The sequence below is a fragment of the Pezoporus flaviventris genome, unplaced genomic scaffold (genome assembly GCF_033815535.1).
Source record: "Pezoporus flaviventris isolate CSIRO_AGI_PZ_B2104156 unplaced genomic scaffold, CSIRO_AGI_Pfla_v1 ptg000029l, whole genome shotgun sequence".
NCBI lineage: Eukaryota > Metazoa > Chordata > Aves > Psittaciformes > Psittacidae > Pezoporus > Pezoporus flaviventris.
This window is the reverse complement of record NW_026892577.1, coordinates 14,866,014-14,893,317: the sequence shown is the minus strand read 5'-3', so window position 1 is coordinate 14,893,317 and position 27,304 is coordinate 14,866,014. Positions and strand designations below refer to the sequence as shown.

Sequence of the window (27,304 nt, the reverse complement as noted above, 5' to 3'; positions counted from 1 at the left end):
CTGTGGTCATGATATGCTCCCACTTAGGAGCAATTCTAGCTCCCCATGTACTACTGCCATCTAAATTTAATTATTGCTCACCTGAAATATTGATAAAATAGGTTGAGCACCAGAGTTTGAATGGTCATCTTTATCACCATAGAGGTTTCAGTGGGTAGGTGGAGGGGGGTCCAGGCCTTTGGCATGTGGGCTTGTCTTAGCAGGTTAAGTACAACACCAGAAGGAGCAGATTGTAGGAGTGATACAATTATTAAAAAAACATAATTTGTAGGATGACATTTATGTAATGCAACTAGAAACTCCAAGTATAGGAAAAATAGAAATATGTCGGTATGTGAGGTGCCAACCCTCTTGTAGGTTGTTCAGCTTGTGAAACTTGGTTTTCCTAGGATCAGAAGAAGGGTTAGATTATAAAGTGACTCTTTGGTACCCTAGCTGGGAACTAGTCTAAGTAGTGAGTCTGAACAGAGAATAGTCTCAGCAGACCTATAGGAAAGTTCCAACAGCTGTCTCCTGGAAGTGCCAGTAAAGGTTTAAAAAATACTGGTGGCTTTGTTCTTTATTTTCTGGGTAGGTCTTTGTTATGGACGCATCTATTCTTCCTCAAGTTCAGTCATTTGGCCAGAAATCAGCAAAAGAATCATCGCTACTTGACACTAAAATGCCAATCCCAAGGAAAAGAACTACTGTGCTATGGGATAGGAGCTTAGAAGATGTGATTGAAGATGATGAGGAACAGCACATGTCAAAAGAAGAAGCGGTGCAGCAACATGAAGCAAATCAAGTTTGTATGAGAAAAGAAGACTATATGGTATGTGCTAAGGTTTCTTTAAGAATTAGTGTAGAATGGAGTCTTGAAGCAAAGCAGTTTTCTCATTTTCCCATCTCATGGTTTTCTGGTGTTTTTTTTTTTCTGATCACCATTATTCAACTTGAATATGGTCTTGAGATCTAAAAGTGGGATTACTCATGACTTAGTGACTACTGTGGGAAAACTGTACAGACTGAGAAGTAAGAGTTGCAGATTTTTATTTCTCTCCTTTTGGTAACGCTTGGTCAATGCACAGCAAGTAATATTACCTGTTTTCTAGCAATACAGGAGACTGTTCCTTTGTGTTCTATGTATGGGAAAAATCTGAAAACTATTCTTTAAGGAAGAGCATTTTGGTCAATACTAGGGAAGACAAGGGTGAGGGAACAGGGGACTTGAGGTTTTTGTGGAGTTTTCATTAATATTGCCCCAAAATGAGGATCTGGAAAACAAGAACCAATTCCTATGGCATTTAAGCCTGTCTTTTTAAGACAGCTTCCAGGGTTCTTGTAATAAGCTTGTTGTTTGATGATGCCTACTCTGTGTGAACTTCTAAATTGCAGATAGTTCAATCTACTCATGAATCCTCCTGTTGTATGAATGAGCTAGTAAAAGAACTGTAAGAACTTTTGCCAGTTCAAAGTGCTGTAATGGTTGAGGAAAGGGGAAAAATGTCACTTGTGGGAAACTGTTTCTTTATTGAAATCTTATGGTAATTCTAGACACTGCTGAATCTCATAGAAGATTTGAAGAAGAAACTTATTGCTGAAAAAAGTAGCAAGCTACTGATGGAACTAAAAATTCGTGAAGAAGTCACAGAAGAATTTACACAGTTTTTTGCTAAACGGGAAAGAGATTTCAAGTAAGATAGCTTTAAGTGGTTTTAAAGTTACTGTTTTTTAAAAAAAAGTAAAATTCACTTGTTTCTTAAACCTGTCTCTCAGCCAAAAGAAACCATCCACACCCTTCTGATAGACTTGCTGCATTTGTTAATACATGAGTTTTCTATTTGGACAATGAGTTCAGGAAAAATGTCTAATCTGTAAGTGATGCTTGTTCCCTTAGCGCTTTCCCTACAAGAAAGGCTTTTTTCATAGGATTTCTATTAAAAAGAGGGACATTTTCATGTTCTTTAGTTACTGCAGTCTTGGGGATACTCCAGACAGATATATTGACTTGAGAAGCTTACTAAAAAAATAAGTGCTATCCATAATCTTTGAATATATTAGTCTCCCCTCATTCTCTGGGGCTGTGTGGCATGGGAAATATACTTGTATTTTGGTGTAGCAGCACTGTTTTGTGTATCATTCTCTTGTGCTAAAATAAACAACTTTGTTTATAAGCAGCTGTACTAATAACTTCTTAGCATCTCATACTGGCTAGCTTTTATCTGACTAATTTTCCCTGTTATATAGAGAGTGCCTTTCTCAGGAACGAGAACGACTTGAAGAGAATACTGAAAGACGTCTGGAAATCTTCACGGAACTTGTAAATGGTTATATTAAAAACACAGATGAAGGATATAAAGACGGGCCTAGCAGTGAGGAAGCTGGACCTCTGGTACTTTTACCTGTGTACACCCCCTAACCCATACCCCAACATCTATTTTTATTAACTACTCATTATGGCCATTATGTCTTGGGAATTAGAAGAGTGGTTTCAAAGATTATGTGCTGTGTAACTGTATCCTCAGCAAGATGTATTTATCCAATTTAATAACAGTTATTGAGCCTTGGATGGGTGTGCATTTAGGCATCTTTGGGGTTTTCTGCATTGTCTGTTCTCTTGCTGTATTTAGTCAATGTTCTCCTGGTAGAAAAAATACCTGCTCTGACACTAAGTTTGGAGGGGATGCTTTTGTGGTGATGTGAAAGGGAATGTGGTGGGTCATTAGATGTTTTAAAAAAGAAAAATAGCTATGACTTGATACTGGAGAGTGGTGTGTAAAGGTAGACAAAAACTGGCAATCAAAACAAATGAAACCCCAAGATGGTTTTGAAGCAAGAATTAGCTGTACTTATATGTTTGAATTCATAATGGTCTTCCAATTTTTCCGTAGAAATAATGACTATTGGGTAATTATTTGCCATTTCTAAATGGGTATAAATTATCTTTCAGGATGAAAAACGTAGCATTGGGCCTGGTACCTACACTGATCTTGAGGGCGTTATTGCTTCCCTGCAGGATGATATTGCAGATATCAAAAAGCAAGCAGAAGAAGCACACAAGTACATTGGGAATCTAGAGGACCCACGGGAAGCTACAGCTTGGCTTGAAAAAGAACTGGGAAAAACTACCACTGAGCTAACTAAGACCAAAGAAGAGCTGACAATGAAAACCAAGGAACTAATCAAAGCTGAAAGAGAGCTGGCAAAGAAAAGCAAGGGTGAGCTGGGTGTAACTGTGATGTGAAAGGCAAAACCAAGAAAGGACTGACTACTGACTGTACTCCATCCCTGGTGGTGCTCAAGGCCAGGTTGGATGAAGCCTTGGGTGACACGGTTTAGTGTGAGGTGTCCCTGCCCATGGCAGGGGGGTTGGAGCTAGATGATCGTAGGTCCTTTCCAACCCAAACTATTCTATGATTTTAAGTAGAACAAATGATCCAGTTAAGCAGGATTTTGGAACCAAATCATATGTATCAAGGTGGTAACCAATTGTTTTATGTATGTTCAAGTTGAACAATTTCACAAGTCTTGGTTATTCCATTTCTAAGACTACTTAATTTTATCAATTGCAGGCTTCTGAATCCTGGGGTAAAACATAAAATTGATTCTTGATTTCGTGATATTGTAGTCCCAGCGCTTTACATTTTGCTGATGCCGTGTTTTCAGGTACCCTGTGGAACGTTCATAGAGGAAAAAGTAACAATACCTTATAATACAATTTCAACAGACGTCTCTTGGCATGATCTATATTTTATATGGGTTGCAAGGCTCAATTCTGTTTTAAAAAAAAAAAAACTAAGCAACTTCTGAAATGTCTTATGTGTAGATGTCAACATGGAAATAAATCAATCTATTCAAAAGCTACTGAGTTACCAGAAGACCTGGAAAAAATAGACCAATAAGTAAACTACATATTGGCTGCTTATTTGACACAGTCTTTTCTTGTTACAGATGTTGAAACACAGATGATAAAATTAGCTGAGTCATCTGAGCAGCTTAAAGAAGCAGCTGAGGTAACTTTCTCAAGGAAAAAGTTGTGCAAAATTATGTGTTTTAATACAGTATTCCAGTAGCTTAAAATTCCTTTATGACTGATATTGCTTCCAAGTAATTGAATGATTTAACACTGACTGAATTACTGTTCTTTTATTTCCAAGAAAATGAATACACAGAATAAAAGGATTCAAGAACTAATGGACATTGTGGAGCAAAAAGATGATATTATTACGAGACTACAAGATTTGATATCCCTTTTAGAAGAAACCATAAAAGACTATGTAAGTCTTGGCTTCTCAATTTTCCTTATACAAAGATCTAAATCTATCTTAATATTGGCTTAACTATTTCAGAAAATTGAATTTTTCTGTAAGGAATTGCTACTTGCTTGAATGGTAGCAGGCGAGTTGGCATTGAAAGTAAAGTTACAGTGAAATGTGTGGGGGGTGTGGAGAAATGGAACTTTCAGAAGCAGTGATCTGGAGTTATTGGGCAACAGGAGATGAGACTTTGAAAAGGCACTCTAAAGAAAAGGGGGCGGGGGTGGGGAAACAACTCAAAGTGGGAGGACTTAAACAGTAGGAATAGAGGGGTTATATCACTGTTCTTACTTTTGCCTGAATGGAAGAGGAAGAAAAGGAGGTTTTTTTGCAGTAAAAAGTAAAATGTTATTTAAGTCAAAAAGTTAATGTGGGAAGGGTAGTGATTGCATAAATGAGTAAGAAAAATCAAGTGTGTTTCTACCACCATCACCACCATGCACACACCCTTTTAAAGGGCGGACATATGAATATATTGAACAAAGTTTTAACTGGGAGTGGTTGGCCAGGGTATCTCTGTTTATGATGTGATTAATAAAGCTTGCAACTGGCTAGTCTACTACCACCTGCTGAATATCAAAAGACTAGCTTGGCTAAATGTATACTGGTTTAAGAAAAAAAAAAAAGAAATCTGCATTTAAGGTTGGTTGTTTTTTTGAGCATAATGTCCAGTAACCTGAAGTAGTTCTGAGAACCCTTCAAATTAAACTTAGCCAGGGCTCTGACCTATTTCTCTCTTCTACTATAAACTTAAGACTTTGATATACTTAATCTTCTGCTCCCTTTACTGCCCCACAGCAACCTAGCTTTTCAAAACTGGATGTTCTGAGTGTAAGAGTTTTGATGACTCTAATCTGTCCAGTGTTTCTGGAGAGTGTGTGGTACGAAACTTAAAACGACCACAAACCTCATATCTGAATAAATTTCCTTTTTTTTTTTTTTCTTGGAAGTACTTTAAGACAAGTAATTGGTCCTTGGCAACCAGCATGTCTTGTTACTTCTGTCATCTTGAAAGTAAAACTTCTTTCTTAATCAAACATGCAGTCTAACCGGGCTTTTAAGTTATTTCCAACTACCAAGTATGACAAGGAAGTGATGAATTTACAGAGCTGACTATTTGCCATTCGTACAAATGACACTGGACACTGCTTTAGATGGGAAGCAAACTCCTCTTACATGCAAGTCTTGTATTTTGTAATCTCCTAGTCTCTTGCTATGCTTCTGTACTTCAGACAAGCACAATGCTTTGCACTGCATCTGAAAGCGCACCTGCTTTTGATTTAAGTAACTGATCTATAACTGATTTGTTCCTCTCACAACCCCTAAACATATTAGATAATTTTGTAAAAATACTTGGTTATAGAAGATTAATAAGCTTTTTAAGTGCTCACTTTGTAAAACTTAAAAGTAATTGATTTTATTTTAACACAGGACAACACTGTAACTAGCCTTAAAAGAATGGCAGAAAAGAGCTCTAACCAGGTGATTGAAAGCAGTCAGTTCAAGGATTGTGAAGATACTGTATTGGGAGTGGGAAGAAAACGCTGCTTTGAAAATAGGCCTACTGTGGAAGAAGAGCCACCTACAAAGAAAGGTAAAATTTCTACCATCACTCAAGGGGGGGGGGGGGCCTCCCAAAAAAACTTGATTAGTAGCCCAGAACAGAAACTAAAAGTTGTGAAGCATAAACATTGCGTTATGAAGAGAAAATCTACTGTCTTAAACTGTAAATGGAAGTAACTTGTGTAAATTTCATGTCGTGCAGCAGATCCTATACTGTGCACTCCTGAATGTTTAAAATAAACGTTAGTTTTTAGACTTTTTTTTTCATCTTTTTATGGACTTGCACACTCAGCTGTAGTCCTTAAGAAATTTCTTAACAGCTGGTTTTGTACAGAACTTGCTGTTGATGGACTTCTGGGAAAGTAGCAACTCCCACTCAAGTTGCTTTAAAATATTCTAAGCAATCATCAAAGGGGTCAGTGACTGTTTTCAGTCATACAGCATGTGCTGTTAAACTTTGTTTCATTCTAAATGCATGCTGTGAACACACCAGCTTTCGTCACCGTGACAGTGCTGGCAAAGTAGAGAAACTTTCCGTTTAAATGGAAGTAAAATTATTTCAAGTCCACAGATAGCATATTGTGTGCAGCTCATGTCTGCACTTAAATCTTTTCACTTTCCTTCCTTCATCTGTGAGCTTACTAGTTCTCTTAGAATGAGGCGAATAAACTAACTACAGTGGAAGACCTTCAAGTGTAAGCGTGAAACTTAAAAGGACACTGCACTTAAATTATCTATTTCATTAAGATCTATTAATCAGTGAGAGTTGAGCTATGGGACAGATATTGTACAAATGGTATATGTAAGATCTGCCTGCATCTAAGTGACTTGATGACAGGGGTGGCCTTCAGTTTCTCAGAATTACAGAAAAGTACATAGAAAAGCAGAATGAAGTGTCTTTCCTTTGTGTCCCTTACTTTCTTGCCTTCCTCCTGGAGAACAGATGCAAGCAAGAAAATGTTCCAGGCGAGGATAGGTTCGAAAAGTAGAAATAAGATTTAAAAAAATAGGAAGCAAAAAACATGTCCATAAAGAGGAGATAAAACATGTTAAAAGGAGACTTGTTAAATTCACATGCTCACAGAAAACTGTGGATAGAGATAGTGAGTAAACCAAATGCTGGACTGTCATGTATCACACCCTGCAGTGAAAGAACAAGGGAACATTAGATCGAGTAGAAGATCGGTTTAAGTTTATGGAAAAAAGCACTTCATGCAGTGGGTAATGAACTTCTAGTATTTCCGGCACTAGAAGGTAGGAGAGGCAGGTGATTCTCAGATTCCAGGAATGATTAGACAAGCTAACAGCCAATAGGTCCACACACAGATACTGAAATGGTTAAGCAGAGTTATACTGTCCCATATTCTTTCAACCCTCCCAATTGTTCTGTATTAGGGAAGGTCTGTAGGAAGTGGCTGGACCTAACAACAGTAGAAAAAGGTGGTAAAATATTAGGCTACGTCAACTTATAGTGTGTGATGCAGTAGGGCATTTGTCATTTGAAGTCTCTTATTTGAAGGTGTATAAACGTCACACTTACAGAAAATTTCTGTCTCTGTACCAGATGCATGTCTAATTCAGCTCTGCTATCTTTGATTAGGATGAATATTAGATCATAGCATGGCCATTTGGTGGTGCTGTCTATATAAGGGTGGGAAATGAAGCTCATTTAGACTTATTGATATACTAGATAGTAGTAGGTTTGTTATCTCATGACTGAAGCTCATCTAAACAAACAAAAATAGAAAAGGGATAGTACTCAAACAAAAAATTGACTATCAGTGCTAATTAATATAAGCACTGAGATTTTTCTGTTTAAAGAACAGGCTATTCAGACATGTTAAACATGTTTCTTTTGTGGGTGTTGAGAATAGAAGGCATCTGATTTTTAAAACTGAGTTGTTTGAAGCTCCAAAATTATGACATTTATTAATATATGCTTACATTTAACCATTCTTGTTAAATGTGCAATAGAACAATTTGTGCAGCTACACTGTGATCATTTTCTCATAGTATTTAGATATACTAATGGCCTAAGACTGAAGTTTACTTTGGGAGTAGATAAGTTTTATCTTGTCTTGAACTTTCTGGTTTTGTATTCATCTTTAAAACTTACCTTCCATATTTTGGGGTGGGGCTTTTTCTTTTTAAGTACTTCCTACATAAAAACCTTCTGGACTGAATATTGTGTTTTCTTGCACTAGTATTTTACTTTGCTGCTTGGTTGTGATTGTCAGTACCATGCATCTAAATAATTTCTAAATCTTATTGTGAATGATCATACCCTACTCACTGTAAGTGTTGGGCTATGATCTGCCACTTTTTTCATCTTGCCACCTTACATCACAAAAATGTATCTTAAGGTACCTTGGCACCTTTCCCTTTTAGTGTGAACTGTGTAAAACTCATGTCCAATGTGAAAATATGTAGCATTTGGATAGGGAGGAAATTATATCCCTACCTGGAATTTTTCATCTTGTAAAATTCAAAAGCATGGCTTTACAAGCCAAAGTAAAGCTGCTGTTGTGTCTGACCTAGCAGGAGCACTTGATATATGTCTACCTAGAACAGAAAAGTACAGAAAAGCAGGAAGGAAAAATGTCCTGTGGAATTTGATCACTCTAAAAATAATTAAAAAAAAACCCAACAAACTGAAATCAGAACCTCATTTGAGATGGAGAACACTGTTGCTAATGTTTCAGTATGATTTATTGTTACTAACTCTATAAAACTTGTTGGATCTGTTTGGAGGATGCTTCTGTGCGGTGCCTATTTACTTAATCCTTCCAAAGTAAGATGACAGCCAAATTCCACCTTGCTGCAGTTACTTGCAAGAACCCTCTGTCAGGCTTGATTTTAATACTAAAACATAGAATGCATGCTACTAAATGGACACTGCTGGATTCTAAAATGCTTCTGTGAAGCATGGCTGGAGTCAATTTTGAAGGTGGTGAAATGTGTGTTAGTTTAGTTAGAATTGCTCATTACTTAAGGGGAAAAAAAAACTGGCTTAAGCTAATATTTATGAAAACTTGTGGTTGGGGTGGAACATTTCTCCCATCTTTCTGGGAGAACTTTACGTGCAACATATTAAGTGCATGTGTAAATAGTTATCCTTATATGTCGTTTAGAAACCAATTGAAAAGAAAGGAAGGTCCCAACACTAAGCAAAAAAAACTCATGCTGGATATTTAGCTTAACTTTTAAAGTTAAGGGGATAGCAAGTATGAATGAAACTTCTCAGAAATGTATATGACATAGCTTTTCTAAACATGGTATGAGTGGTTGCTAGTTGTATTAAAGACTGTTGAACTGGCGAAGGTGGAAACTAGATATGACTGTGAATGGTATGTAGCTCACAGGTATCGCTACGTATTAGTCAAACTAGAAAGGCCTTTCTACTAGTGGTACAGAGTAGGAGGCTGGAATAGAGCCATGGAAAAGTGTTAAGATTTCTCATGCTGCAAACTTTTTAGAAGCCTAACAGGCACCTACTGCATTTTAAATTAATCAGAGGGCTTTAACTACTTCAAGACAAAAATATGTCCAATGATATGGGCAGATGCTCTATCCCTGGCAATGTTCAAAGCCAGGTTGGACAGTCTTGGGTGATAGGGTCTAGGGTGAGGTGTCCCTGCCCATGGCAGGGTAGGTTGGAACTAGATGATCTTAAGGTCCTTTCCAACCTTAACCATTCTATAAGGGTGTGGCTTTCAGATGGTGACTGCTTTCTCTATAGTAATTGCCATATGGTGTTGCTTAGTGACTTGTACTATCTGTTTTAACCAGCCTGACCTTTATGTTGTTTTTCTTGCTTAGGAGATACAAAGGAGAGTTGGGAATATGACCCTCTAGAGCAAAAAGGAGCTGAATATTTGAAAGCAAATGCTTATGAGAACCTTCCAGAAATATTAGCGCTGAGGGAAAGAACTGAAACCTTGGAAGGTCAGCTAGCTGCACTTGAAGAAAAGAATAAAAAAGAGTTTAGCGAGCAGATAACCAACTTGCATCTCAAGCTTTCTGCTTCTGAAGAAAGGGCTTTTTGCTTAAGTGAAGAACTTAAGCAGTGTCAAGCTGATTATCAGAAGATTGCTTCTCAATTGGACAAACAGAAAACTATAAATAAGGAACAAGAAGGAAAGATTATTGAGCTGAATAATGAAGTAGAAAGTGCAAAACAAATGTTAATTGATAAATTGTCACAAATTAAAGCAGTGCTGTCTAAAGTAGATGAGTTGTATGAATGTCACTCACTAGCTGAGTCTTATGCTATGGATATTGATTTTGTTAATCTAAAAGCTTCATTAGACTTTCAAAAAGGCGAACTAGAGAGAGCTCAAGTAAGTTCTGTATACATGCAGTCCCAAACTACTGCTACGGAAGATCAGAAATGGGAGGGCTTCTTTCACAGCAGTGTTGAAAGCATCTGGGAAGAATGCAAAAATATTATAAGGGTTTCTTCAGAAAAAAGTCAGCGGATTCAAGAACTACTTCAACAAGTTGAAGACTTAAAGAAAGGACTTGATGACTCTGAGAATTGTAATAATCAACTAAAAATAAAATTAAATGAAATTGCAAATCAAGATCATCAGTCCTTAAAGGAAAAAGAACTTATGAGTCAGTTAGAAGAGCAAATTCAGAAGAAAACACAGGATTTTGAAAAACAGGCTGCAGAAGATCGCAGAGTAATTGCTGAGTTCGAGGAGGAAGTTACCACCTACAAGGAAAAAATAAGAGAGCTTGAATGCCTATTGGAGGCTTTTAAAGCTAAAGATGACAGCATAGAAAAGTTAGAAGAAGTACTCAAAGAAAAAGAATCTATTATTTTAAATCTAGAAACTAATACAGTAGCTCTGCAAGAGAAATGTGCTAATTCAGACCTAACCATTAAAGAGCTAAATGATAAAGAAGTAAATCTGAAGGAGGAAATTGTGCAGTTGATGAGCAGTTTGGAGAATATGAAATGCTGTCTTCAGGTGAAAGAGAAAAATGAGGATGAGCAAATACAATCTATAGAATTGTAAGTAAATACTGAGAACTTCTAGACCTTTGAGAATAGACTCAAAGCTACTTTCTGTGAACATCAATTTATTTTGACATAACACTTGCATGTGTATCAACTTTTTTAACCAAACTAATTAAGAAATTTTAATACACTATTTTACAGTTGCATATTCTGCTGCCTATGTTTTCCTCACCTGTTTGTATATTCTTCATAAATACACATCTAAATAGTGTGGAACTACTGTAGGGGGAAACAAGAGCATGCAAGAAAATAAAGAATTCTTTGGGGATCTCTAATATTGTTATATTGCATACGCTTTCTGGAGGAAATAACATAGTTTAATGTTATATCCTGTAACTTGTCTAAAAGCAGGTAATGTTTTCTTTTGGAAAGGACTGAATGTTAAAAAGGAAAAGAAGAAAGTTAAAAACAAGAGAAGAGCTTAGGGAAACAGCTGGTTTTGTTTATAGCTATTCTAGGTGAACAGAGCCTACTATAAGAACTTGAAGGAATAACAGGTTTAGAAGGATAGAACTTTCCCCAGCCCCTTCTACTTTTTAAATCTTTAAGAAATAAGAGATTAAATGTATCTGACAGACTATATTTGCTATATGCTAAGGCAATTGCAAGACAAAAATGGCTTCAAGATATTGTGTAGCCCTTCTTCTTACTAGGGTTTCTTTTGTGCCATATTTGTAGGTACCTGCATATACTCTGATGCACAACTTAACATGAAGGTCTGGGGATCCCCCACCTTGAAAGGTGTTTCTCCTGTTGTGTGGCCTTGTTTTGTATCTTCAGTTATAGAATCTAAAAAAACTTCTGTTAGTTTTAAAGTAAAAATCCAAGGTGTCTTACTGTAAACTTTTTAAAATAAATATGATAATTTAAAAATTAACTCAAACTTCTAAATTATTTTGTAGCCCTTGTAATAGCATTACTTGTTGCAATATTATTACTTTTTCCACATTCTTCTTTTTACATATTTTGATCCTTATAAGGTCTGGTATCAAGGTATCAAGTTTAAACTTACTTGATATTAATCTTGTTCCTTTTCTTACTTTGTAAGGACACCTAATGATAAAAATGGTTGCTCTGGTCTGCTTAAAAATAAATTGCAGTGCTCGGAAGTGAATCTGATCAGTTTATTACTTCAGGGTCATATAATAGGCTGAAATTCAAAAGTAAAATTGTAAGGCTTGGCATCAATCTGATAAATCTAAGATTTTTTTTAATGAATAAAACCAGCATAGAGCCTGAGTTAATGTGGAAAAGCTGTTTCTCTGAGATATGTAATACTAATGTCATTTACATTTCTTAATTTTGAACACAAGGCTACGTAAAGATCTTTCTGAGAGTTCTGCCCTTGTACGGAGTTTGAAAGAAGACTTGCAGAGGAAAGAGGATGAATATATAGATTTGAAAGAGAAATTTTCTGATGCCAAGAAACAAATTCAGCAAGTACAAGAAGAGGTTGGTAATATAGGCCAAATGTTTCTTCAAGTTTGTTTGTGGTTCTGTTATTAAAACCTGTTTTCACAAATTTCAAGCTATGAATGTTACGTGATTAATAATAAAGCTGTTTCAAGTGATGCGTTTAGCATAATAGTGAATCTTAAATTAAATTACCATTAAAGTTGTAAGCTAAAGATAATACCAGACGTCAAAACACAGATTAATACAGATACTGAAGGGGGGATGTAAATTTTGTTAATGTATTTGAAAAAGGTTTGTAAAAACTATGGCTAATCTGGTTATGGAGAAGTAAATTATAAACATAATCTTTATGACAACAGTAGTCTTATGTTATTTGCTCTGACTTCAAAGGCTGATGTTTCAGGGGGAAAACACTGATATCTGGAAGGAGGAGATGGGTTTTTCAGAAAAATCAACTTTTAAAAATTTGAGTTACGTTTCCTATTAAGGTGTGGAGAAGAAATGAAAGCATGGAATCGCTTTAATGTTAATTGTTAGTATTTGCTTATCAAGCACTAGGACCTCATGAGATGTTACAAGAACTTAAAATCCAAAAGAGTGTTGCAAGAGTTTGGCTTGAAAATTAAGACTTGAAGTATTAATGTCTTCCCCAGCAGCCTATAATTTGAGGACCTATACCTACTAAATTTTCAGTGTATAATCCCCTGTTTGAGAAATAGCAAGGAATTGAATTTGTAGCTTGATTAGGTTATTTCCTGGTAGTTTTTTTTTCTTTTGTGTTTGTTTTTTTTTTTTGTTGTTTTAACCCTCTGCCCCTGAAATTTAGCTGTTTGCAGATATTTAACTCTTAATTAAAATAATTAGTTATTTAGGTAACTTACAAAGGTTGTAAGAGGCTTATACAAAATGCTAGCTTTCCTTGATGTCTTTGTGCGTTGTTACAGGTGGGTACAATGCGATCTGAGGAGAAATCACTGAGGAACAAGGTTAATGAACTTCAGAAAATTAAAAACCAGCTTAGTGAAGAATTAGGGATCAAACAGCGCACAATTCTGCAACTTAAAAAGGTTGGTTTTTTGATTTTTTTTTTTTTTTACTGCTCTTAATATTTTTTTTGATGAATCCTTAAATGAGGCAAGCAGGAGGAAAAAGCTTACAGAAACTGGAGTAAAGATAAGAGTAGACAGTTTGAAATTAATAGGTGGATAAGAGATGTTTAAAGAATTTCTCACTGCATGCCACTGTCAAATTGTTTTTAAACAATCTGCCTAATTAATACACACTTAATACTTGCAGATATTCTGATTACTACTAACACGTCTATGTGTCACTAATGTTTTCCTCTAAACCTTTTTGGGTTTTAGTCAACTTGAATGGTCCTTAACACCACATAAAAAATTTATGCTGGACTGTTTTTCTTAAATGCTTTAGGAGCAGTTGAATAATGAGAAACTGGAAGAAATCTCCAAAGAGTATGAGAAAACATGTAAAGGTCAGAAAAAGACAGTTTTATTACTTCCCCCCCTTTGGTGTGGAATGACAACATAATGAGTTGTCATATTGTTAATGAACTTGGGACAGTTTTGTATATTTATATTTAAAAAAAAACTAGGAACTTCAAACAGGGCATTAAAATTATACAGTCAAGAACTAAATTTTATTAAGGCATTATTTGCAGGCACATTTGAAAGCAGTCAGTCTCATTAAGAAATATGCGCTCAGAGTAAGTGTGAATTTGCTGATATCAGTGTCAGGTTATTAAATGTTGGTATTTATTAGTCATTTTAACAAATTGGAACACTGAAACACTAACTAGCACAGTAACAGTTTCTGCAGGCTTGACAAACATCTAGCAGTTGAATAATTATTAGTTTCCCATATAATACAAGCCACAGTCTGATGTTAAACTGAAATGCTTGCCTAAATCAAGCTCATGAGAGTCACTTAAGAATTTTGGATGCAGATAGTTCAATAGAGTTGCACTGTTTCTAATAGAGCTTTTGATCTTGGGAAATGGGGAAATGACTTCTAATAAAGGCCCTTTGGGAGAGAATGGTGGGAACAAGGAGAGGGCCTGTCCTGGTTTTCTGCTGGGATAAAATTGTCTTCCTAGTAGCTGCTACAGTGCTGTGTTTTGGCTTTAGTATAAGATTAATGTTGAAAGCAACAATTAAAACATTGGTGTGTTAAGTAGTGGTTTCTCATGCTCAGTTAGTGATGAGGAGCGCAAGAAGCTGGGAGGGAGCACATCCAGGACAGCTGACCTGAACTAAGTTAAAACATGATAGGGCTCATTGTAAATATTTTTCAAATCTTCAGATCTGTGTGCAAAGGAAAAAATAATTGAAAATATGCGGATGACATTAGAAGAACAAGAACAGACGCAGATTGAACAAGAAGAAGTGATTGAAGCCAAACTAGAAGAGAACAACAGATTAGTCTGGGGTAATCTATGGAAAGGGAGCAGGGAGGCAAAATTATATTGGATCTATTGTGATTAGATACTTTAAATTTATGATTTTATTTGTTGACTGCTATTTAGGCATTAATTTTATGTAGTACATAACAAACTTCTAACAGTTAAAGGCTCTTTTGTCCCTTTGCAGTCACAGCTGATAAATTCAAGCAACTTTAGAATAAGGATGTGAATGTGCTCAAATATGCATTTAAACTCTATATTATATAACCTCATTTTGTGTACTGACTAGAACTGGAAGTATGGAAGCAGAAATTTGGAGAGCTGAATAACCAGAGCGATAGTGACTGGCAGCAAAAGATGAGCAAAAATGAGGAGAAAAACATAAGTGAAAATGAGGAAATAATGAAGCTGCAAAAAGAACTGAAGGTAAAATATGGTGACGTCATTCATACTTAGTTTTAAAGCCGTAACTTTCATTTAGAAATCTACTTTTTTTTTTTCTGTGTCACTGTCTTCAAGAGCTAGGGCATCATATGGCAAGCTGTTACACTAGTAAAGGAAACCTCCTCTATAAACTGTTGCGCACCAGTACAGCAAAGTCTGGATGCAATATCTTTGTAACATACAGCATCACTGATGCCCTGTAAGGAACTGCACTCGTCCTTATGTTATGCTACCATAGATGTCTTTTCATAGCTAGGCTTCTTACAGTTGTCTTAGCTAATCTAACTTATGATAGCTATTCCAAACCTCATTTCTGTCAGTTGCTTTTGCAACTAAATCAAACTCTTTCAAGATCTTGCACTTGCTGTATGACCTGTAACCCCTTCTTGTTAGGCTGAGAATTTAAACTTAATTCTCACTGGATTAGAGAGATTTTCCTTCTCTCCCCACAAGCGGCTATTTGAGTGCCTTCTGTTTTATGTGGATGGATGTCTGACAAGAGCTTTGATTGTGATAGGAAAGGAGGCAAAGTTGCTGTGGATTGAAGCAACATTCTTTGGTATGCCCTATCTCTGCCTACTATTCAAACCGTACTGTACTCTTTGCCTTTCAGTCTTGAAGTAGAAGTAAGTTTTCTAACATGTCCTGCAAGGCAGTGTAAAAGATTGGGAATTTGTAAGTTAGAAGAGTCTGTTTACTTTTGGTGTAACTTTTATAGTGTGCTCACTCAGCACATTTTTAGATGAGGAAAAAAAAAGGTTCCATGAAGATGCGTCAGTCTGAATAAAACTTGCTGAAAATCGTTCATTTTTTTTTTTAATACTGAGGAACATATGAGAGTGTAATACTTGCACTTGGGAATATGCTAGAGTAAAACTGTGTTAGGATTTTTATCTTTTTGAAAGAAATCCGTTTAATGGTAATCCGGATTTTGAGATTTTTATTTCTTAAGCTCTACCTATGGTTTTATTTCTGGTTTAATTAAAATAGGAAAATGAGGCAAAGTATCAAAATGATAGAAAGAAGTGGCTGGAGGAAAAAATGGCACTCGTACATCAAGTAAAAGAAGCTGAGATCCTTCACAACAGGGAAATGAGAAAATTTGAGGAGGAAAGAGAGCACCACATAAAGAAACAAGCAGAAATTGTAAGTGACTGGAGGTCTTAGTATATTGAATCTTCTAGTGTCTTTAGTACAGAGCAAATCTCATGTGAAGTGTTAACAGTGTGGATGCTTGAGGGTAGCTGACCTTTGTCAAAATCCCCTCACTTTATCACATGGTGAAACCTAGATGAGACCATCTTGTTAAGAAAAGGGAAGAATAGGAGGGTCACAAAATGAAAGAGCTTAATATGTAATAGAAGTTACCGTGCCTGTTCCTTTCTATCCTATCACCACCTCACTGAATTCTTCAAACATTATTTTGTGTGTAAAACACTAATCGGTAACCTACACTTACATGAATTGCTGCTTAATTGAAGCTAAGAAAACATACTTTGAAAAATAGGATTGTTTGTTTGGCTTTTTTTCCTAAAAGCAGAAGTTAACAAAAAATCTTCTTTTGAGATTTAGAATAAAAATACTTGATTAAAATGCTAGTGTTTTTTTTTTCCTGTATCAGTTTCAACTGAGAATTAATAGCAAGGTAAATACCTTACCTGTTCACCAGACTGCATCATGGTTGTATTTCTTGAGTATATAAGATTATTAAATGAATCTGTCCAATCTAAAACTGTATTTGCATCCAGATATAGTTGGCAATGACTTTCTGGACCTGCAATCAGTACAGGAGGGTATTAGGAGCTTAAGATTACTTTAACATTATCTGTGACTTTGCTTGCCTGAGACTTGCTCGCTCTGATTTTATTAGTAACAAAGAGTATAAATATAGATGCATATTTTCTAATTGAAGTGTAGTTTGCTTTTGTATATTTTTTGTAAAAAAAGTTCTATGTGAGCTTTGTAAGATCAATAGAGGCTTTCAAGTTTACTTGGGCCATAAAATAGTAATACTATGTGAAACCAAACTATCAGAGCAGTTCAGATAGTGTGTAGAACTGGCATTCAATTCTGATCTTTTATTTTTTTTTCCCTGTTTAGGAAAGACTTGCTGCTGCACAGCTGATAGAAAAGGACAACAATCTTCAAAAGTGGCGTGAAGAAAGAGATAAATTAGTAGAAGCTTTGGAAATGCAGCTCAAGACTTTGGTTTCTAACACCACACAAAAAGATAAAGAAATAGCGGAACTGAAACAGGCTGCACTAAAGGATTTGAGAAAGGTTCTCTCTCTCTTGTTCTTGTGGGATTTATTTTTTCTTTTTTACTTTGTTATTCATTAATTCTACAAAACACAATACTTTCTGTGTTTTGGCTCTATTTTTTCTTCTTACTGTCATATTGAAGCCATTAGCAGCTCATTAAAAATAGAAGCTTTATGTTTGAAACTGAATTTATAACAGTAACCAAAGTTTCAAAACATTTAGTGGTATATTTAAAGTCTCTTTGATCCTTTGATTGCAAAGTTGGACTGGAGATCTTAAACAGTTATCATAGCTGCTGCTTTTTTCGCAGCCCCAGGGGCTTAATGAGCAAATGGGAGGTGACCTATTTATAACTCCACATAAGTAGAGTAAAAAAAATTTACATTACATCTTCCCTGGGTGTTACATGACTTCCCTTCACTTTAAATAGTGACCACTCATACATGAAATTGTTGGCTTTTTGTTGGATAGCTGACTGGTTTAGCTTGCAGTTCTAAACCTGATGCTTCCAAGTAATGATGCTTGTGTGTATATTTTCTTTTGCCAATCCTGCAATTTGTGGCATTTTTTGCTATGTTTTTTAGGATGAGGAAACTGATATAGAAGAACTAAGGAAACAGCTGGCTGAGAAAGATGACTTTATAAAGGAACTGAAACAGCACGTTAACCATGGAAGTCTTCCGTCTATGGCAAAAGTACCTATACCTGAAGAAGGACAAGATGAAATAGATCAGTCTGTAAACAAAGAGGTATGGTTTGTTATGGAAAGTATGTACTAATTATAAGTTTTTAATAACTTTTGTTGTTTTCTCTATATTTCAGCACATTGGGAATCTGACAAAACTTATTGCTCATAGTTCTTCATACTTTGTCTTCAGTTCTGAGTTCTTGTTCATTCTTTCCATCTCACACTTTTGCTATCAGAAATAGGGTACTTACATTAATAGAATACCATCTCTCGATATGTTGTAGAACTTACATACCTGAGGGGAAAAGTAGTTAACTAATCCAGGTTCTAGAGATTTGAAGACATTGTAGTGCCATTTTAGTTTGATTATGCTCAGGGAATTTCGGCTCAAAACTTTTGTGATATTGCCTCTACTGTGGTAATAGAGATGTTTCTGTAATAGGAGCTTCCAACCTATATGGAGGTTCAGAAGAATAAAGAAGAATAAAACAGTATCTTGCATCCCACACAAAACCAAAACAATATTTGATGTTTATGCAAAGAAAATATCAACTTTGTTTATTTCTGGAAGGAAAAATTGAAAGGCTTGCAGCTATACTGAGACTTCCAATTCTGACTGAACCCTTGCATGTTAACTTGAACAGTATTTAATGATATAGTTCTCCTGCTAAACTGAATTAATTCTGTGTGGCTCTATTACTAATTAATAGTGAACAAGGCTGAAAGTGGATTTCCTAGCAATCCCTCCTCTGGCTGCTAGAACATGCATTTCTCCTCTTGCTACAGAACTGGAATGAATGACAAAACTCATCTCTTCATCTCTTTCCTGTCTACTGCCAAATAAGACTGTCTGGCTAGATTCTTGCTAGTTCATCAGTTCAGCTAGTGCCATATAGATAAAGCTTGTGATGAATGAGGGAGGACAGAGTAGCTCTCAGAAGGGCTACTGCTTTACACAGCTTTGTAATAACAGGTAAGAGAGCACCATAATTTTTTTTTTTTTTTGCTATTAAAGTAGTTATTGAAGAATTGTTGTGAACACTTGGTGCTGACATATTTACCTCAAGGAAGTAGAGACAATACTTGTTCCTATGGGTAAGTGGAGCTGTCTAGGAGGATTATCATGTGAGAAACTTCTGTTGATGTTGAAGTGAATGGGGTAAAGTTTTGGGGGGAGAAGTCAAATAATTCCTGGGATACACATTATGATGATAAAGAATAAAAACTAAAGCATTCAAGGGGATATGTTTCCTGCCATTTGAGAAGAGGCGAAGAAGATGGCACTCTGATTAGGACAGGTTAAGGCTACTGGAGAATTATGGAGCTGAGGTTTACAAAATCATGGTTGCGGTGGGTAAGCAAAAGCCAAAACTGTCTTTCCTAAAATCCTGCAAGAACTGGGCAGCTGTTAACAATTAAAGTAACTTATTCCTATCTGAAGCCAGTAATGATCTTCTGAAAACAGGTACTATCAACAGGGAGTAGAAAAATTTGTATTTGAAATTCGTAACTATATTCACAAATGGGTACTCTGAGGATTAGGCAAAGGTATATCCTTTGACCCCTCTAATGCAACAATTGAGAGTGCTGGGTGAGTATGGAGAGAACAGATGACAAGGTGGCCAGGATCACACATCTTATCCCTCAATAACAGCATCTCCCTTTCCCACCGTTAGAGGCAGAATACTGAACTAGATGGACTGCTGGTGAAACCCAGCAGGACATTTCTTATAATCTCTTAGCATGAATAGATTTTTAGTGATTCAAAATGTCCTGTTTCCTGTTGCCCAAACAATTCTAAAAGGTTTTGGGGTTGGTTTTTTCATGGTTTTTTTTTGGTTTGGTTTTTGGTTGTTTTTTTTTTCTTCTGTAAATCTTTCTTGATGATCAGATCACCTAGTTTTGTTGCTCTTGGTAGCAATAAAAGCTGTATCACATAATCATGTGAATATATCTGACCTGAATCATATGTTCTTGAAAACTTACCTGTTGCTGAGACTTATAAAGTGGCGGATTGTTAAGCAGAGTGAGGAAGTCCTCATCAGTTTAATTTGGCTTGAATCAGTCGAACTTTGTTACTTGCACAATTAACTTCTCTAAGTGTAGAAGGGGGAGGGAAAGCTCCCTGAAAACAAGCTAGAAAAAGACTATACTTTTCTCTCAAGCTCCTATTACTGCCCAGTTCCTAAAGAGCAGCAGAGTTAACATGAGTAAAATCATGTCAATGCTACTACTGCTAGCTGTGAAAACTGACTAGTTGTCTGCCCTTGAGGAAAATGACTTGCAAACAAAGTGTCAGGCTGAGTTCAGCAAGCAAGACTAAGTTCTGTGATCATGTATGGAAGTGATAACTTTTTAAAATTTAACAAAAGTTTTAGAAAATAAGAGTTGAATTCTGCTGTAGTTGAAGTAGATTTCTTTGCTTTTATTGGAAGTGTTCCAAAAGCTGACTGCTAGAAAAAGGAATGCTTGCTTTGCAATCCACTGGAGAAGGATATGTATTATATCATTTAAGTCATAGTTATTTTAAAGTTTGTTTTCTTAAAATGTTCCTATGCTTGCAGGACCATTCTGAAATTGTGCTTGACTCGTCTGAAGTGTCTACAGAAAATGGAAAAACTGATCGGTTCCCAAAACCAGAGATGGAAATCCAGTTCACACCTTTGCAACCCAGTAAGATGGAGGTGAAGCACCAGGGTAGCTCCATACCAGTTACAGTTAAAATGCTCAAGCCAAGAAAGAAAAGAAAAAGTGAAGAGATGGATGAGGTATGACCTAGACCAGCTGACATATTATGTTGTGCAGCTTTTCTCTAGTACTCTGTTAAAATCCTATCTTCCTGATTCTCACTGAGACCCAAAAGATATATGTAGGGTATATTTAAGCTTCTTCAAACATCATCCTGTCCTCCCCCCAGTCAAGTGAATGAATCTCTGGCCTGTGATGAATAAGGTGATAGACTTCAGTTTATCCAGACTCTGGCCCCTTGTCTCTGGTTTGCACTTTCTCTTCACCTTTTACATTTCTCTCTCCCTACAAGCACCGTTTGCTTCTGCCTCCAGCTGTGATATATGTGGGATTGTGGACCAGTTCTATAGAATTTTTTCTTTTGGTTTAGACAATTATTGATGTCAATTATAAACCCCTCTAATGGTCAATTACAAGTTAAGTCTGTGAGCTTAATCAGTGCATTTCAAAGTTTCAAGACCACTTCCTTCCACTTTTCCTCCAGCTTGTGTTCTCTTTGATCTTTTTGTACTTGAAGGGACTATGTACCAACACCTGAACCTCCCTGTTTTCTGTAGGCCTTAATACCTCTTTAATTTCTTCAGTTGTACTAGATTATGTACTCCAGCCCTCTTAATGTGCTGTGGTGTTTACATGTGGGACAAAGGCTTCACAGCAGTCCAAGGTGGTAAAAATCTTCACTTCTTCACTTCTCCTACCTGAACTGCATGTTCCATCCCTCTGCCTTCTATCAGTGCCAAGACAGTTTTCTCCAAGACACTTAAGAAGGCCTTGAAACCATAAGACCACATTGTGGTGGTACTTTAATCATACTTGTGGGGCTTATGAATCTCTATGCTTTTAAGGACTTCTGAAGCTGACAGGTGACTGTGAGATTGTGGATGATAGGTAGTAAGTGATGTCTTAGTGAGTGAACTTGTCTCAGCTGAAGAGTGAAGCATCTGATGCTTTTCTAGCATTTCTTGCTCAATCATTCCTAAGTGATATGTTTTTTAATCTCTTAATAAAATAGCTAAGATAAATAATCACTTCCATGATTACTGTGCAACAGGGCTTCAATAAACTCATTTTGCTAAATCTGTTAAAAACTGTGTAAGTTAGTTCATCTGGAATTCAACACTTCATTCTGGAAGCATGTCCAGAGCTGATTTAAGTCTCTTGTGGCTTGAAACAGTTTTCTTTTGAGAGTAGTATTTTTTCTGCTTGCTGGCAAAGTAGGTGAAAAATAACCATCATTCTGAAGGCACTGAAAAAGTACCAAACTTTTTCTACAGATATTTAATCTAATGTAGTTATAGAATCATAGAATAGTTAGGGTTGGAAAGGACCTCCATGTTTTTAGAGATTGTTTTACCTATTCATTTAAATCCTTTCAGTGTAGTTTGTGTTCATATCCTTATGGGAGAACATTTAGCTAAGTAATTTTTCAATAACATGAAACTAAATTTAAAAGTATCTTGCTGTTCTGTTCACCCAAATATGACTCTTAATTTGGTATGCTAAATATATTATAAAGGGATTCAGCAACTTTACATGTCACAAGTCTACTGAAGACACAATTTGTTTTTTAAATCGTCTGAAACAGAAAAGCATGTTGTCAGCCGTAAAAGTAAGGGCTGGGGGGAAACCTGTGGTGCTCAACCACATATTGCTCATCTCCCTTTTTTTTTTTTTTTAAAAAGTGGTGTAGTTTGGGGTTGGAATTTTTGGGGGTTTGGGTTTGGTTTTTAAAAACCCACATCTTTTGCTGAGACTCTTTATAATTAGGCAAAGAACAAAATTCTCTTTCTCTTCTAACGCTGTTATCAGTTGGTATGGCTATTGGTTACCTGAAATCTCTTGGCACCAATTAATGAGATAAAAGTCATCTTTTAATGGCAGCTTAACGCTGTCATGTTAAGCTGTCTATGTCACTGACACGTTTTTATAATTGTCACTGTAAATCTGAATTTTCATTTAGATGTATTGAGTTAACTTAAATTTGTGTATCTGCTTCTCAAATGTCTTAAAGCCAGAAGTATAGGAAACAATAGAAGGAAGAAAATAATAAATGTCTGAATGTTTTGACAACAGGTATTTCTAGTTCCCTTCCACAAGTGTTTCGCATTCAATTCACATTTGAATAATTACTTCTATCCAGTGTTAGCCAGTGGCTCCCTACTGTTGGTCTCAGCACTTAAACAGTGACTGCTTCTGTAATATAAAAAATTCTTGTTTTTTCCAGAAGAACCCTAGGTAAAATTTGTCATATTTATTTTCTTAGGATTTTGTGAAAAGTGAGAACGCAAAAAATGCAAGACCTGCTATGACTAATTCACCTTCTACAAGCAACAAGAAAATGGTTTGATTTTATTCTATTTTTGAAGTTAGTTTGGCCTTTTCTGTAAAGGTGGACTTGTGAAAGGAGCAGAGATATGCAGCAGTATCTTATCTTTATCTATGTACTTGAATAGGATTCTAAACATGTTATCTTCCTAAACTCAATAAACTAACCAAAAAGAGTAAGTCTGTATTTACCAATAATGTGTACTAGCTGCACTGTACAATCATTCATAGGGAATGAACTTTCATATTGAATATTGAACATACTATTAATATACATAATGTTATAGGCAATGCCTTTGAAGTAAAAGCAGGGTTTATTTCATCTATATGCAGGAAAATTATTTTAGGCATTAGTAGTAAACTGGGTGGGTTCAGAGGATGGGTAGTAGATTCATTTTCCCCACCAGTTTTCTCTTGTTTTAGTTATAACTAGAACAGCTGGTCTAATGAAATTGCCTACAACTTTGAACCAATTTTTTTTTTCTTTAAGGAACTGTTTTCTATATTTCTCATGCCCTTAAATGTATTTTGTGAAACTTTGACAATGTTTTTTAATTCTGGGTGTAAAACAAGGCTGTTTATATTTTTTTGTTGTGGTAGTGTCATTAGTACAGTGAACAGAGGTGTCAGTAGGAAAGCTCAAAATGTCAGCTTGAAAATAACATTGAGGTAAAATAAAATGGAATTAAACTTTAAGATGAGCATTGCTGAAGTTGCAAATTGACTTTTGTATTTTTGTACAGGTGTCTACTCTACAACCTAGAAAACCATACCCCTTAAGAAAGCAAGAATCCACTTCAAGTAAAAACTCTGCTAAGAAGAATGGTGGAACACTACAAAAAATTGGAGACTTCTTCCAAAGTTCTCCTACTATTATTCAGTCTAAAGGTTTGTACAGAGCAAATAGTCTTATTGCATATTCTCTGGGCATTGCAGAATAGCTTTTTTCTACTGTAACCTATTAATACATATACTATTAAATGATAAGTCTGCTTCATTAAGTTGCTGTTTTGTTTATGAAATAAAGGAATCTGAACTGGGGCCTGCTATATTAAATCTTGCAGAGCAGAAAAGGCTGTCTTGACTGCAAAGACCACATGGTTATGAAGTTTAGGTTGTGAAAGGTAAACTGGATGGAATGAAAGGATGCAGTGTGGAATATATGCATATAAATTCATCATAAAAGACATAACTTAAGCTCAACATGTTGGAGTTACTTTCGTTTTGCTTACAGTAAAACAGTTAAGGGCACTTTCAGGGACTTGTCCTGCTGCTCTAAAGAGAAAAAGCGCTGAATCCAGATTCTAAATCTTACCTTGTTCTATAAGCGATCCCTCCTTACCCACACCCCACCTCTCCACCACTTTGTTTCTGTGGAAACTGTATTAATGCTTTTCTTTATGTACACATGTGGGAGAAAAAATGAGTTCTAAAGAACCCAAAAGCTGGTGTCTTATGAAAGTATTTGGAAGACTTCAATAAGCTGACTATGAAGCGATTAATGGGTTTCACTAAGTTTAAGCATAGCCTTGGGAAGATTAACTGCTGGGACTTTCTACTAAAGAACATGTTATTCTTTCCTGTATTAAAACATAATTTCTGAGTTACTGTGTTTAAAACAAAAATGAAATTAGCAGTGAGCACAAGGAATTGCCTGTGTTAAATTCTAAAAGATGCAATTGTTAAAACAAGATCAGTCATTATTCGGTGTGGGTGGTTAAAATTAAGATCTCTATACCAACTGAAAAACTTGACTTGCTACAGAGTACACTTTACCTGCTGTAAGACAGTCTAGATGAAGATAGTGGGATTTTTAAAACATTCCAGCCTTGTCAGATTTGTCTCCATGAGGACAGCATTGTCATCAATGTAAGCCAAATTCAGGGTACTCAGAATTTCACCCTGAAAATACATAATTTGGACAAATGAGGATGAGGTCTAGTTTGTAACCTTTATTATGATGTCCTGTATTTTTAGTCTTTTACGTAACTTGCTGTTGTTCAGGATGTCTTCTTTTCTAGCTCATAATATGCATACAGTCATCTCTTTAGAGAGCTAGTCCTGCCTTGGTAAAACTACAGAAATACATAGAGAAAATTGACTCTACCCTGTGCTCCTGTCAGCACAAAGAAGTTTTAAGCCTGTTGTTCAACTTTTTAAAATATTTATTTTCCAGTGAAATCTGAATCCTAACTGATTTTAAAGGATACCTTTAAATAGCACATTAAAGCTTTTGCACCTGAAGCTATGGAAAAACTTTTCCAGCCACAGAAAACTGTGGTAGTCAAATACCACATCTGAATTTTTATATTTAAACTTCAGACAATATCTCTTTAATTTTTAAATTGTTTTTAATAAGGCTTGCTTTATTCATTAGTTTTGAGGTTTACAAGCACAGTAAGACATTAATTTATGATTAAATATTTTCATCTAGCAAAGAAGCTGATTGCAACAATAAGCTCTCCTAACTCTGCAGAACCAGAAAGCATAAAAGAAAATGAGCCGAAGCCAAAACGAGCTAAGAGAAAGCTGTATTCAACTGACATTTCTTGCCCTCTAGATATTCCTGCTTCTTCGGTAAGTGATTACAGGTTACTGTTCTGTCCACTGTGATCTACTTCTGTAATAGTGACTTAAAATGCACTATTAGGGGGACAGAACAAATGTGACGGTCTAATCAAGTTGCAGAAGAAGTTTGAAAATACTTATTTCTTGATTCTACCTAGCCATTGCTTTTGGCCTCTTCTTTCTGCTGTTTTACTTTCTCTGTCTTCTCACCTGTCCATAGATTTGGAATAGCATAATTGAAATACTAAAGCTACAAAAGTCTGCAAGTACAATTAACTTTGCAGGGCAAGTGAGCACCAAAGGTAACTTCCAATTCCATTTATGCCCAGCTGATATCTGTTACTGTAGGATGATGGTACATCCATGCTTTTCAAAGCACAGTTTAGATAGCCTTCGTGTGTGCTTAAATTATGTCGCCCTAAGTCAGCCTAGAACAAGTCTTCTAGGCCAGAGCTTGATTTATGACTTCTGAAATCCACGTAGATGGTTTTGACAGTAACTATGGTTGCCCATAGTGAGATGTGCTATTGAATTTTCTGTAAATTGTATGAATGAATACAGCAGAAACAAAAATGTTTTTCACAGAAGGGTGAAGAAAACAACAAATGCAGAGCAAAAGAAGAAGCTTGGAATTAAAAGAGAAAGTGACAGACCAAATCCCAGGATAGCAGAGATAGCTATAGGAAATTAAGATGAAAATATGTTTTCTGAACACACTTCCTGTTTCATGAAATGAGTATTAGAGTTTAGAAGTGAGAGCTGGTTTCAAATCACATTTTGCTTTGGACCTTGGTATTTCTTTCAGGAAAAAATAAAGTGATTTTGTATGTCCCTGGTATTTGTCGCTTATTCTGATGCAACAAGAGATTTTCTGTAGTGGGGACCTCTGGCTAAAAGATAATAAGGAAATTTCATTCTGAAAACAACTTCTGGGGGGGGGGGAAACAGGTTACTGGTTACATGCGTCTAGAAGTGCTTGTAATTTGTCTCTGAAGAAATGCTGAGTAACTCTTGAAATATAATCTTTCAGATTCTTATAGAAGAAAAAGCGAAGGAAAGTGATCATCTAATCATCAAGCGACGGCTTCGATCAAAACAAGCTAAATAATCTTGCAACAGCATGTTTGTATTTCCTTGTTTAGGTCATATTTCCATTATATTATTTCAGTTGATTGTACATAGGAAGTAATTGATATTTCATTAAGCTCTGAAGTGTGTGTATAGGTGTATACAATTGTTCTGATGTTATTAACTTTTGACTTCATTAAAACTGAATTGCTGCTCAAGAAAGCTTGTGTCTGAGTCCATTTTATTTTTGTTTATGTTTTTTTAGGAATGGTGTCTTTGGAAGTGTTCATAACTTACCCATTATGAAGGAAGTACGATGCCTGTTCGAAATGGTCGCTTTTTCAGGTGGCCAGTATACCTACGATTGAAAAAAAAAATTGACTACACATCAAAACTTGTATATGGCTTTGTCCTGGGTTCAGCAGTAGCAGTCATTTTTCCCCTTCTTGGTAGCTGATGCAGTGCAGTGTTTTGATTTTCGG

General features: G+C 35.9%; 1 protein-coding gene across 2 annotated transcripts in view; it reads left to right on the top strand.

Annotated features, from left to right (window-relative positions):
- Nucleotides 1-27,044, top strand: part of KIF20B (kinesin family member 20B) — a 38,292-nt gene extending 11,248 nt beyond the window's left edge. The window contains exons 14-34 of one of the 2 annotated variants that reach the window (XM_061459185.1): nucleotides 575-811; nucleotides 1,534-1,673; nucleotides 2,227-2,371; nucleotides 2,930-3,197; nucleotides 3,931-3,992; nucleotides 4,137-4,256; nucleotides 5,727-5,889; nucleotides 9,678-10,878; nucleotides 12,198-12,336; nucleotides 13,245-13,367; nucleotides 13,732-13,792; nucleotides 14,620-14,745; nucleotides 15,009-15,145; nucleotides 16,154-16,309; nucleotides 17,264-17,443; nucleotides 18,010-18,174; nucleotides 20,678-20,881; nucleotides 23,125-23,202; nucleotides 23,930-24,074; nucleotides 25,621-25,763; nucleotides 26,785-27,044. In XM_061459185.1, coding sequence (XP_061315169.1) covers nucleotides 575-811; nucleotides 1,534-1,673; nucleotides 2,227-2,371; nucleotides 2,930-3,197; nucleotides 3,931-3,992; nucleotides 4,137-4,256; nucleotides 5,727-5,889; nucleotides 9,678-10,878; nucleotides 12,198-12,336; nucleotides 13,245-13,367; nucleotides 13,732-13,792; nucleotides 14,620-14,745; nucleotides 15,009-15,145; nucleotides 16,154-16,309; nucleotides 17,264-17,443; nucleotides 18,010-18,174; nucleotides 20,678-20,881; nucleotides 23,125-23,202; nucleotides 23,930-24,074; nucleotides 25,621-25,763; nucleotides 26,785-26,862 — 4,071 coding nt within the window. In that variant the 3' untranslated portion in view covers nucleotides 26,863-27,044. The remainder of the gene's footprint in view (nucleotides 1-574; nucleotides 812-1,533; nucleotides 1,674-2,226; nucleotides 2,372-2,929; nucleotides 3,198-3,930; nucleotides 3,993-4,136; nucleotides 4,257-5,726; nucleotides 5,890-9,677; nucleotides 10,879-12,197; nucleotides 12,337-13,244; nucleotides 13,368-13,731; nucleotides 13,793-14,619; nucleotides 14,746-15,008; nucleotides 15,146-16,153; nucleotides 16,310-17,263; nucleotides 17,444-18,009; nucleotides 18,175-20,677; nucleotides 20,882-23,124; nucleotides 23,203-23,929; nucleotides 24,075-25,620; nucleotides 25,764-26,784) is intronic. The other variant, XM_061459186.1, reaches the window with a different exon arrangement.
- The last annotated feature ends 260 nt before the right edge of the window (nucleotides 27,045-27,304 follow it).